Source organism: Marmota marmota, unplaced genomic scaffold (genome assembly GCF_001458135.2).
Source record: "Marmota marmota marmota unplaced genomic scaffold, marMar, whole genome shotgun sequence".
NCBI lineage: Eukaryota > Metazoa > Chordata > Mammalia > Rodentia > Sciuridae > Marmota > Marmota marmota.
In genome coordinates, this window is record NW_025999913.1 from 9341675 (window position 1) to 9355369 (window position 13695).

General features: G+C 46.8%; 1 protein-coding gene and 1 pseudogene across 11 annotated transcripts in view; both read left to right on the forward strand.

The window, feature by feature from the left end:
* LOC107149366 overlaps positions 1-7860 on the forward strand; it is an 80518-nt pseudogene extending 72658 nt beyond the window's left edge.
* Positions 1-13695, forward strand: part of Phactr1 (phosphatase and actin regulator 1) — a 500641-nt gene that overhangs the window by 392371 nt on the left and 94575 nt on the right. For all 11 annotated transcript variants that reach the window (XM_048799804.1, XM_048799807.1, XM_048799810.1 and 8 more), the window contains one exon: positions 7875-7955. In XM_048799804.1, coding sequence (XP_048655761.1) covers positions 7875-7955 — 81 coding nt within the window. The remainder of the gene's footprint in view (positions 1-7874; positions 7956-13695) is intronic.

Here is a 13695-nt window from a genome sequence, read left to right on the forward strand (position 1 = left end):
ACACAGAAAACACTATGTCCCCAAATTGTACATCCAGCTACATAGTTTAGAAAAACCTTTGTATGTGTTCTCATTGGTAACTGAACAAGTAGGTTTACAACAGCAAAATTTATGCCCAAAACATAGAAACTTAAATTTCCTTCTTAAATTAATCATGGTGCATTCGCCTCATGAAATGACAGGGAATATTCAAAAAGAATGAGATGGTCCAGGATGTACTGAGAAGATCCCTAAAACCAACTAATGAGTTAGAAAAAGAAAGAAAGAAAAAACCCTCACAGAACATGTGAAGAATGATTCCATTAATGGTTTTTGTTGGAGGTGGTTGGGGTCCTGCTGGGGACTGAACCCAGGACCTCACACATGCTGGGCAAACGCTCTACCACTGTGCCACAGCCCCAGCCCTTCCATTTGTGCTTTGTAAAACTATGTATATGTATGGGAGGATGAGCACTGGGGACAGAGGACAGTGGAAAAGAGAATGAGGTTATCAAAGGAGAGCCGTGGAGGCATTTAGGTCTCTGGGGAGAGAAAAATGAAAAAGGACTTTGTTTTCTGTGTATTTCTTGTATTTTTTTATAGTGAAAATATTTCCATGTATTATTTCCATCGATAAAAAGGTGCATATATGAAAGAATAAAAAGAAAATGCCCTAGTCATTTAAACAAATTCATCCAACCTGGGCATTCACTAAGGAGAATGAGGGCATTTAAGATGCTTATTTTACCTATTTATTTTATTTGTGGTGCAGGGGTTTAAACCCAAAGCCTGGTGCATCCTAGACAGTTGCTCCACCACTGAGCTGTACCCCAGCTCAAGATATTTATTTTCAAATTCACTGATGTCAGAGAAGCACAGCAGCTGTTTTTATGACTGAATCAGGGAGGGTACCGAGGAGAAGAAAAAGAAGGCTCCCACCGTGCCAGAAACCCGTAAGAAAAAGTGAAGGAAATTTGCAGAGCTGAAGGTAAAGTGCCTGAGGAAGAAGTGTACGCAGAAGACGCTTCAGAAGGCAAGGAGGAAGCTCATCTATGAAAAAGCCACGCACTACTACAGGAATACAGGCAGAGGTACAGGATGGAGATTAGAAAGGCCAGGGTTGCCAGAGAAACTGGCAACATCTCTGTCCTGCAGAACCCAGGTTGGCATTTGTCATCAGGATCAGAGGGATCAATTGTGTGAGCCCAAAGGTTTGTAAGGTGTCACAGCTTCTTTGTCTTCACAAGATCCTCAGAGGCACCTTCGTGAAGCTCAACAAGGCCTCAGCTAACATGCTGAACCAGACATTGCATGGGGTACCCAAACCTGAAGACAGTGAATAATACCAACATGGATATGGCAAAATCAATAAGAAATGAATTCCCTTGACAGATGACGCTTGGTTGCTCGCTCTCTTGGTAAATATGGCATCATCTGCAAGGAGAATCCGATTCAGGAGATCTACACTATTGGAAAATGCTCCAAAGAAGCAAATAACTTCCTGTGGCCCTTCAAGTTATCTTCCCCCAAGAGGTGGAATGAAGAAAAAGACCACCCATCTTGTAGAAGGTGGAGTGATAGAAACAGGGAAGACCAGATCAACAGGCTGATTAGAAGGGTAAACTAGGTCTCTACCATGGCGCTTTTGAAATCTGCCCAGTTAATTAAACAGTACCTGTTATCAGTGTAAAAGAAGAAGAAGAGGCAGAAGAAGCATAGCATTCCTTGACATATCACAAACCTGTGTTGATAGAGAGACTGGGAAGAATAAAAGAAGGAGAGGTGATGGGGAGCTGGCTTTTAGTGAATACGGCATAGACTGCCATAGTGTCTTGGAAGGGGATTTTATAAAAACAATCAGATTAAGGCTGAGGCAGGAGGATCGCAAGTTCAAAGCCATCCTCAGCAAAAGTGAGGTGCTAAGCAACTCAGCGAGACCCTGCCTCTAAATAAAAAGTACAAAAAAGGGCTGGGCATGTGGCTCAGTGGTCGAGTGCCCCCGAGTTCAATCCCCGATCTGGCAGTCTATCAGGCTTTGGGAGGAGGGCTGACCAGGAGGCTGAGGGAGCAGGAGGAGATGTAGGCAGGCACCTGTATTATGGCTTCCCTGGGAAGGAGTAGGCAAGGCGAGGTGAGCAGGTTTTGGATTGGCCAGTGTGAACACCTTCAGTGGGACCTGGGACGTAGGGGCTGTCTGCAGTTCTCTGGTACCCTCCTGGGTGATTAGGGTGCTCGGTGGCTGGTTTGCAGATCTAAGGCAAAGGCAAGTCCTTCGCTACCTCTCAGAACTGGCTAAAGCCAGGAAGAGGTCCATGCAGGTTCAGCAAGGAAGCCCTAAGGTGCCTAAGCATTAGAATTACAGAATTTTATGAAAATGCCCAGGTAATACACAGTGGTGCAGAGGCAAGGATAACTAGGTCTGTTGAGGCTTCTGCCTAGTTCTTATATTAAGCAGAGTTTGATGGCGAGCTTCGGGAATCTTCCCTGGACAACCTCTGAATCGGGTGGGTTTTGGGATATCAAGGGCCACCTTTGCTACAGAATTGAGAGAGCATTCTCCCACGCCTATCCCGGGCAAAAGGATCTGTGAAGCCTCCCCTCAGTGTTTGGATGGACCCCACTGACTCACTGGTGTGTGAAAGCAAATCAGAATTTGTTTGCCCTCTCCCTCTCTGGGACTTCTCGTGGGTTAGCTTCGAATTTGGGGCTGGGTGTCCCTGGAAGTCACCTCTGCATGTTTGCTGGCTTCTGTTTCTGTTTCGAGGCTTCAGTGGCCACAGCGCATCATCAACCGTGATGCTGCTGGGAATTCGGTTATTTTCTTAAGATCAGGGAGTTGCATTGGCTCCTGGCCATGGTGATGCTTGTTCTCTCAGAACCAAATTCCTGATTTTTACATTTTGGTTCAACAGATTGACTAAGGTGTTAGGGATTTAAAAATTGCTTTTAAAGGAATTTACCTGTATTTTTAATCCTTTTATTTTAATGTCAGCTTATTAGCTCTCTGTGCCCTAAAGCTCATCACTTCCTTAATGGTCTGCTTAGATGTGCTCTTTTTATATTTTTAATCAATACTTTTGCCATTTGGGGTACTCCCCCCACCCCATTTTAACAGCTTTATTGAGATGTCATTTTCCTACCATCAGTTAACCCCATGTCGGTGTACAACTCCACGATTGGAGTCTATTTGAAGAGTTGTGCAGAGCTGGGGTTGTAGCTGGGTGGTGGAGTGCTTGCCTAGCATGTGCAAGGCCCTGGGTTCAATCCCCAATAGTGAAAAATAAAATAAAATAAAATAAAGAACGGTGCCACTATCACCATAATCCCAGTTTTAAAACCAAAACATTTACGCCCAAGCATCTCCATGGGTGGTCACTCAGATCTACCCTGCCCCCTGGCTTTAATAAGTGAATACTAGTATAGTGATCCTCATATTTTAAAAAAGCTTTTTTTGTTTACTGATTTTTATATAAAATTAGTACCTGCTTGCATATTCTTGCCAAGCCCAACAATACAGAGTTTGACTTTTTTTTAAGGATTATGTTTTTTTCCTGTTCATTACCTCGCAAAGACCACACATTTCACAAGTGGCCAACCCACCACCAAGCCCCAATCATGACCTGACTTACCTTGTGGCTGCTCTCCTTTGGGCAGGTGGGGTGCACGTCACACCTGTCTCCCCCAGGCCTTCCTCCTCTTCTCCTTAGCTTTTTATAGTTTTGACTCATTTTCCTTTTTGGCTCTACCCAAAGCCAGATTACCGGGAAGGAGAGAGTTGAACTTTGGTTGGTGAAAAGCAAACCTTTCTTTCTTTTCCTGTCTACAGTAACCGTGCTTCCACACCGTTATGGCTCAGGAGTAAACCAGGTCAAGTGGCCTGAGGTGTCCCTCTGCGCCAGGCAGCCCACTTACTGTCACTTTCTGGAGCGGTGGTGAACTTGACCTTGGTTAAACCTAGCACTCACTTTGGAAGGGCAGCTGAAGTACAGTTAAGAGAGAGGCATCGTGCACACCTTATTAAAAGAAATAGCCAGAAAACAGGGCTTTAGAAGGAGCAAGCAGCTACGAATAAATTAACTGTCACTTTTCCGGGATGCTCAACCCCAAGTAAATTATTAATAAGGTCGCCTTTCGTTGTCAGAGCTGACTGTTCTCACGCTCATTCTACTGGTCCTCATGGCCAATATGGTATCACTAGGGGAAAGGAAGAGGGATTGGGTTTTTTGTTTTGTTTTATTTTTGATCTTCTAGTCTCTGCTATATGATTCCAAACAACTTGATATTTCTGGACCTCAGGTACCTCATCTGTGGAATGCAAATGATGATTTTTCACAGGATCGTGGGGAGGATTGTGTTAAACAACGTAACTTTCCACCCTTCTCAAATGATGAGACAAGTTCCCTGTGGGCACAGGGTTCTGTACCACGAAATGGAAAAAACCTTAGGATCAATAAGCCGCCTCTTTTCAGAGTGTTGATTGAATTTGAAAATTGATGGGGAGCACATTCTCTCATTTGAATTAGAATGGATATATTATAAGGGGTGCACCTAATTTTTTGTTTTTCTTTTGGTGCTGGGAATAGAACCCAGAGCCTCGCCCACACTGGGCAAATGCTTTACCACTGAGCCACACTCCCAACCCATCCATCTTAATGTTGAAAGAAAAACTCAATGCAAACAGCAAGTTCAGGGCAGAAGACTTTATGTCATACCTTTGGAGTCCCTGGCATCCATTCTTTGTATGAAGAGTGTTTTCCTTGGAGAGTTTGAGCAGTGCTGCCGTGTGACAGTCTAACACGGTCCAGGCCACATGCACAGTCTCCTGTCGCTGCTTCTGGTTTCATGAAGTTTCCAACTGCACTTCCTTTGCACCTTCTTGATGCCTCCTCTGGACCCGGCTGACCCTGGAGTTCACCATCCGCCCTCCAAACCCAGTTCTCATCTCGTACGTCCTGCCTTAGTGATTGATAGCACCTTCTGTTCAGTTGTGCAAGATGGGAAGGAACCACGTTGTCCTTGACCCTTCTTTTCTGCACGTGCCTTGTCTGCTCCTTAGCTTGAGGTCATGTCAACATTGCCACCTCTTGACCACATCCTTTGTCTCTGTCACCCACAGCTTAGCCCAAGCTGCCATCCTGCCCTGCCTTGACGTCTGTAATCATTTAGTCACTGGTTTCTACCCATCTGTTCTCCACATTGAAGCGAATGTTTGTCTTTCAAATGCTCCGTTCTGACTGTTTCTTCCCATTCCTCTGGGAAGAGCATGGTGCCTGGTGCAGGCCCCACATGGCCAGCCCTGCCCTCTGGCCTCAGCTCCAACATTCTCCACTGGGCGCTGGTGGCTGCAGCCAGGGCAGCCTTCTTTCTGTCCTTCCATGGTACCGCGATTCACCCACTGGGTCCAGCCTGCTCTCTCCGGAGCTCCCGTCAGCCCTACCGATTGCTCTTTGCTGAGATAAGATATGTTCCTCTTTCAAATCTCAGCTCAAGGATCTCCTTCCTAAAAGCCCCTGACACCCCAACAAGGGACATTAGTTGAGGACTTATTTCAATTTTTAAATCACACATTGGGTGATGTCATTATTTAATGACCGTCTGATTCTCACATTAGTCTGTAAACTCTTTGAGGGCAGGGACTGTCCCTTGGTCACCATCATCTCCAGCCCCTAGCAGGTGTCATTCATCTGGAGCAGCCGCTCTGTCATGATTGGCTGAGTGAAGTGTGACAGCAGGGGTCTGGGTGGCCGAGTGGGCCTGGAGCCCATCCACGTTCTGCTAACAGCTTCGAACCTCAGACCCTCAAGCCCAGGGCACTGCCCGCCAGGGGGCAGATTCTTGCTTACCGCTGTGCACCAGACCCATCCATCCCAGTCTGTGGTTTTGAAAAGTCCTGGGAAACCACACGGTGTTTAAGAGAAATCTGTTCCATTCGTGTGGTTGAGTATAGGATGGCAAAGCACCTCATTCCATGACATGGCTTTGTGTCCTCTAAAAGATGTGTCACCAACCCCTTGCTTCAACTCCTGGCTTCCCCTGACCTGTCCAGTCTTCTCCCAGTGCTGCCAGGCAGATAGATCTTCTCAAGCCCTGCAGAGCATTTGATCCTAACTTGGAATTTTCCTCCCCTTTTCCAGCCGTCCCAACCCTCCCTGCATAAAGAACCCCCTTCTGTCCTCATGTATCCTATGACGTCATTTGATCTGTGTTGGAAAGTGCTTTCACCCCCAAAACAAACCCCACCCCCGTGTTTCCTACACCCACCTTTACCCCTTGCCTTACCTGTGATAACCTCCTGCCCTCTCTTCCGTGGGTCTACATCTATGTCTCTCTTATTATCAATATTCTCAGTAAGCCACAGGTGAGTGCGTCTCTCCCGACAGTTGTTTTCTTTTCTCATATCACTTAATTCATTATGATTTAAGCAAAGAAGTTAGGATGAGATTTAAAAAAAAATAGTAAGTTCCAGATTTTATAACCATCGATCCTCAGCCTGGCTATGCCTAAGAATAACCCGGAGAGCTTTTTCCTCACAATCCAGGTGTTCCCGTCTCACCCTGGACCTGTAAAATTGAAATTGTGTTTTCCCAGACCAGCAAGTGACTCAACTGAGGTCCCACAGCTAGTGGGTGACACAAATAGAATCACAGCCCTGGATTCCCTCCTCGCTTTCTAGTTCTTAGTCATATTCTTCGGATTCAGTTCTGTTGAGGTGCATGTGTGTATGTCTAATTAATCTGTATATGAATTTGCATAAAAAGTTTCCCTACTTTTTTTTTAAATCTTTTCCCCTGAATAACTATGCCTCCAGAGGGTGACAAAGAGCCTCGGGGTGATAACCTGTCATCACCCCATGCACAGTGTTTACCAGAGGCTGGGCCTGGGGCAGCTGCTGTCCTCTGTAGGATCCACCAGAGCCCCCTGCAAGCCCTTCGAGCTGTCCCTCACTCCTCCATGCCTGGGGTCCTCTGCCACTCAAGTCTCCTCCATCTGCCCACTGCTCTTGCCTCCCCCAGCCCCACCTGCTGAGCATCTGGCTCAGGTGTGTGGCTGGAGACACATCTGGAGCCAACAGAGTCTATTCCTCATTGAGCTATTCCCACACATGGAGCCTGAGAGAGGCGGGTGTGGGGCTCCTGCCATGGAAGTCACCTGCCGCCTCTCAGAGAATCCACCAGGGACCCTGGGATGCCAATGCCCAGCGTTTGCAGGAGATAGTTTCAAACTTACTATTTCTTAGTAATGGGAGTCAGTGAGTCGGGATCTGTGAAGTCCAGCCAGAGAGATCCCCACACTCCAGGGAGGGCCTTGGACTTCAAGGTGGAGTCCAGACGAGAGGTCACATGTCTGTCGTGGAGTCCTGGTCCCTCTGCTCAGTGGCCTTGTGACTGGTGCAGCCTCGAGCTTCTCCATGCCACAGCTTCCTCACCATACACCAGGGTTAACTCAAATTCAATAAAATGCCTATTTTATAGGTAATGTAGATTGGAAGGTTCAGACAAATAATCTGATTAAGAGGCTGATCAGCCAGGTGCACGCCTGTGATCCCAGCACTCAGGAGGCTGAGGCAGGAGGATCACAAGCTCAAAGGCAGCCTCAGCAAAAGTGAGGTGCTAAGCAACTCAGTGAGACCCTGTCTCTAAATAAAATACAAAATAAGGCTGGGGCTGGGGCTCAGTGGCCGAGTGCCCCTGAGTTCAATCCCTGGTACTCTCCAAAATAAATAAATAAATAAAGGCTTATCATCCTAGCAAATGATGGTTAGCTTCTACAAGGGGAGCAGAGTGTACAGAAGCTCTCCGTGCATCACACGGCAGTTCCAATCAGCATTGACCTTTGGAAAGACGTGGTGCCCTTGTTCCCTACTCACCCTGCTTCTCTCTCTCTCTTGCTTGTAGCCCTGGAAAGGAAGATATCCATGAGGCAAAGCAGAGAGGAGCTGATAAAGCGAGGGGTCTTGAAGGAGATCTATGATAAAGGTAAGAGCCCCCATCCCCTGCCCATGGGCCTGCAAGCCGGGCGTGGACCCGGGCACATTTCTGGCATTGCACTGAATTTTCTGCATCAATTTATGAAGTGATTGGAAGATTTGAATCCTTGAACTCCAGACTATTGTGGGGAGAAAAGACAATGGAGACACTAAATATATGGATATTATATGATGGGGGGAGAAAAATCCCCATTTTTCCCACTTGGGAATCAAACCAAGGGATGATAAGAAAAATGCGTCTCCAGAAATGATGTCAGTCCAGGCTGTGGGTCCAGCCGGGGCGAGTTTAATTGCTTGCGCTCTCACAGGCACTGGGGCTTCTCAAGGTAGCTGTTTAAAACCCACAGGCTTCTTGGAGGGATGGGGGTTGTTCTCCCATCCCACCCCTGCAGTCTGTCTCCCATCCATAGAAAAAATAAAGTGGGGAGGCTGAGGCAGGAGGATCGAGAGTTCAAAGCCAGACTCAGCAAAAAACTGAGGCGCTAAGCAACTCAGTGAGACCCTGTCTCTAAATAAAATACAAAATAGAACTGGGGTATGGCTCCGTGGCCTAGTGCCCCTGAGTTCAATCCCTGGTTCAATCCTACATATTCAAAATAGGGCTGGGGTATGGCTCAGGGGTCCAGTGCCCCTGAGTTCAATCCCTGATATGCACCCCCACACACACGCGCAAAAAAAAAAGTGGAAAAAATTATGACAGTACACACAAGATATCTTAAATGATAATATTTACAGAGATTTTAAATGCTCTGTGAACATGTCCCCAAGTGTTCGCCAGGGGCCACTGCATCTTTTGCTTATTGAATTGTTCTCTTCAAATACGAAGCTTGGCAGTGACTTACATGTTATATTAAGTAACATTCACTCCTCTGTTCTAAGATCTTTGCTGTTTTAAATTGCACTTGTGTGGGTCTCCTCTCTCTCCCTCCCTCCCTCGCTCTCTCTCCTTCCCTCCATCTTCTATCTTCTCTTTCTCTGACTCTCGGGAATACATTCTCCTCTTTGAGCTTTAAGTGGACTAACAGACTGTCACTTCTGATCTTGTCACAGTCGGGTCCTCTTCCTGTTCCACCCTGGCGTTATCTGGCGGACCAGGTGATTCAATCTTCTATTTAAACATTCATCCTAGTTGCCCAGGCACCCTGGTAGTTCTGACGCTGCGGTTGACCATGTTTCTGTTGGATTCCTGATGCCCAATTTGGTCCTAATACCCAAAGGGAGGCTGCTCCCAGGTCCTGGTGTGGCTCTGATTCCGCTTTTCTGGGACCATCTGACCCCCGTGGTGTATCTCACCTCACTGGTTACTTCCTAGAGGTGCTTTTGAAATATTCTCTTTAAGCACAAATTGCCATCCTGAAACACAGCGCCGCCCTGGTGGCGAGGGACACTGAGGTAGGATGTGGAGCTGTCCTATTCCGATCTACATCCCATAATTATTGGCACCTCCTGAGCTCATGAGTCCCTATGGTGAGCCCCTCTGTCCTTTATATCTGGGGAATCCCACAGCAGAAGACGACTTCTTCTCTGGTTGATTAGGCTCTCATTCCGTGACTTCCTCTGCAACGTCCTGCCTTCGGTACCTTCCCCCAACCCTCCCTCCCTGCAGTGACCTTCTTCTCCATGCTTTCCCGTAAGCTCCTTTCTCTGTGTCTGCACCCCAGGAGAGAAGGAAGATGTTGACTGCAGGTCTAATGTTATCTAATAAGCAGGGTTCTATGAAACGGTCCTTCCTGCTTCCTCCTTCCTTCCTGCAGCTGTGGAGTCTCTGCAAATCCTCAGGCATGCCCCAAAGCAGAGACCACCTTTTACTATACATTTATTATTTTCATGGCATCTAATAACTGGGTTCAGGTGAGTATCTCCCAGGAGGCTTCCCAACTTAACTAAGGAAATCCCAGGTTGTTGGAGTCAAAGCCACCTTTGGTAAAGAAAGGATTAGACGGCTGTGGTGGCTGGGGCTTTCCAGGGCCGCACCAGCAGTCAGATCCCTGAGAGTGACAGGTGCCTTGCTCTGCGTTTCTCCATCAGCAGGCACAGAGCTGGCCCCCGACCTGCGCTCCCTTAGTGGCTCTGGAGGAAAGGACCAGTCTGTCCCCCTCTGTCACCAGGCACTGCAGCTTCCTGTTTTATTTTTATCTTAGCACTTAGACTGTCAGCCCATTTCTGTTTGTTGAGTGACTTTTTGCACTAGCCCTTAAGCTCCGGGAGAGCAGGGTCTCAGAGGGTCACAGCTAGATCCCCCAACTACGAATAATGTTGGACAGGAATCAGACTCTTCAAAAATATTTACTGTCTGGACGATGGAAAAGGAGAGGAAGAGAGGGACTAAAATTAAAACTCCACAGGTTGTGTTTGCACTGTGGAGATTAATCTCCTCACCTTATTCTGTTACATTGTCAGGTAAAGAGCCCAAGCCCGGGAATCAGACTGCTAGGATTCAAGTCCAGTTTTACTAAGTAGCTGTGCAATTTTAGTCAGTTTGCTTCTCTGTGCTTCTGCTTCTTTATCTCAAAACGGGGATCATATTGTGGTGATGAGGATTACATGAGACGATCCCTGCCACCTTCAAGACCCGTTTTCAAGAGATGCTAACATGCCATCACTATTATTAGTCTCATTGTCGTCATCATCATCCTTTATATTTTTCACACAATTGAAAAGGGCGCCTCACGTGGCCTGGCTGGTAGTCCCTAACTTCACTGGCAGTGCCTCCTGGTGTCAGCCTGCAGCACTTGAGCTCGTTACCTGGCACAAGGCCATTCCATCAGAGGTCCACAGACCCTGACCACTGCCTGCTGTTGGGTAGCTGCAGGGTCAGCCCGTGGCCAGGACGCAGCCCTCTGGGTCCAGCCTCTGCCTTGTACTGTGCATACCCGGTGGGGGTGTATGTAAGTGCTATTGTGGCAGAGAACAGTTTATTCTCTTTATTTACTAGGAAAGATTTTCTTTTCCAACCTGCTTTGTGTTTTTTATTTTTCTTAATAACACCCCACTCATTCATAGAAAGTCCAAAAGAAGGCTCCTGTAGTGATCTGCAAGTCACAGCTGTTGGCAAGAGTGGACTCAAATGGATCAAGGGTTGTCACTCTTTGTATTTCTTTGTATTGTTGAAATCCCAAATGTTCAATGAATTCAGATCAAGGAAAATGAGAACTTGGATCTAGAAGAAAAAATTCAAATGTCCCCAGAAATTCCTTATTTAACGGGCTCTGAAGTAAAAAGCATAGTTATTGAATGGCTTGTATTTTTTATTGGTTTTCATGTAGAGTCACATAATCTTAGAATTCAGAAGAGCTTTAGATAAAAGTTTAAAAACCAGAGTAATTTGTTGGATCTCTAGAATGTCTCTAAACCATGTAAGAATGCAGTGAAGTTTGAAGACTACGTATTGGGGAATTTTAGAATTTCATTAGTTGCAGTGGTAGTGAGGATGTAAAATGGTTAAGTTCTTTTTCTACCATTTTCCAAATGTTCTTCAATGTGGTACTTGTAGTTTTATGAAGAATGCCGTGTAAACATTCATGTGAACCATCCACTCTCTAAATGTTAAGCCAAGCAGTGGTGGGAAATAATTTATGATTTGACAGCTTGTTTTATTTATTCCCCAATTGCATGGCCTATTTGTTTAAATTAGAACTGGATTCATGCAAACTAAACAAAAGTTTAATTAAATGAAGTTTTCCTGGACTCCCAGAACATACATTCATCCATTCAGTCATTCAACCCATCAGTCCCTCTGTGCCAGGAAGCCGCCTTAGGAGTTGAGCTGAATCCCTTACCTTCTCAGAGTCTGCACTGTACTGAAGGGAATGGGGAATGGCATGACATTATGTATTCTCAAAGAGCCTTTAGTGATCCCAGGGAAACCAAGCAGCAGAATGTGGAGCCTAAGTTGGTGGAGGGGGTTGTAGGCCAGGACAGCCGTGCAGGGAATCTCAGAGGAGGTGATAGTTTTTGAAGAGACTTAGAGGAAATCACTGGGTGGCTGAAATAAAGGCATGGCAGCCCAAAGTCTTAAACTTGGTCCTACTGTTACTATCAAAGAACCTGTCACCTAATTCCCAAGCCCTCCCATTCGTTAAATCAACTCGTTAGGTTTGAGTAGAATTGAGTCCTCTGTATTGCACTTGCCCCTCTCTGGGTTCTCTGTGAATCAGGACGGGGCACCTGCTGCTCAGAGCCTGCGTGGCTCCTCCCCTCACTCGGGGAACTTCCAGGCTCCTACTCAGCCTGCAAAGCCCTCCACCACCTGCCCTCCACCCCCTGACTTTTTCTTCAGCCCCCTGCGAACTTCCTCCTCACTGCCTCTCCTTGACTTCACTCCAGCCCTGCTTCTGGCCCTGGGGGCGCTGCATGGCCCACTCCCTGTTCTAGAACTCCCTTCCCCCAGCTATGTAACGGCTAGCTCCTCCTTCAAGTCTTGGCTTGAAAGACTTGAAAGGTGTCACCATCTCAATGGAGCTGACCCTACAACCACCGAATTTTAAATTGTCCCTTTCCCTAATTTCTTAGTTCCTTTCCTGTTCACCTGTTTTCTTTCTTCTTATCACTTTCTCACATGCTTTGTGATGGCTTATCTATCAGTTCAGTGTTTTCTTGTCTCTCTCTCTCTCCTCTGACAGTAAGCTGCACCAGGTAGGGTGGGGTCCTTGGCTTACTCACTGATGTAGCCCAAGTACTTCCAGCAGTGCCCGGGGCCTGGTGGGTGCCCAGTAAGTGTGTACAGAGAGAGCAACACATGCAGACAGGGGCACTTCTGCACGTTCACGTGGATCCGTTTAATCACCTGCACTGGCAAAATCCAGAGCACAAGTCCTCTGTGTTTGTTCAGTTTCATGGTACATGAAACTTTACTTAAATAGACAACATTATATTAGGTGCATATTTATGTATATGGATGCCAAATACATCAGATGGTGTCCTTAAGTGTTATGGGGGAGATACAGACCCAAACCCGTACTGTCAGGCAATTAGTATAACAGCAGTGCTATTTCTCCTACTTGGCAAGGACCTAAGAATTCACCTGGCCCCAATGCTGTTGTCATTGCAATGTCACAACAAGGGAAGCCTACAGAGGTGACACAGCCAAACGAGCATGACTCTTAAAGCCCTGGGAGGAATTTAGAGGGGCAGAGGAAAGCTGTGCATATGGGTAATCAGAGGTCCTGCATGAATATTGCAACTGGTGGTTTAATGATCCTTACAGATAAACCTATGTAAGTTGAACTTGAACTTAGGTGTGAACTTGAAGGGTAACAGTGACAACTGTGGCTCTGCATCGCTGGATTTCCCTGTGAAACCTCAGTCCCACCATGGTGTCCTTTGCTTCTTAGAGTCAAGGTGTATTGAGGTCACGTGACTGCGTTTCCTGTGAGCAGCAGGGAGGGAGTCGCCCTCCACCATGAGTGGCCTGACGTGGGCAGACAGGTCAGTGCCCCTCTCATGGCAGCCTGCAGTGATAGGTTGGGGCTACTGCAGCCTCCCTGGTCCTAGGGGGAGAGACAGTCCCACGTGGAGGGAAAGGGGGTCCGGAAGACAAGCCTGCTACAGGAGAGAACAGCACCTGCTGCAATGAGGGAGAACATTTCTCAGCAGGTGATAAAGTGCACCCAGGTGTGCTTTTCTCCTTAATCAGGTGAGTGCAACCTTTTAGAAGGTGTTATTTTTAATTATGAGCGCAAACAGATGCTCCAGGAAATGGACAACTCTTTTCCATTTCCCCTGCTCTG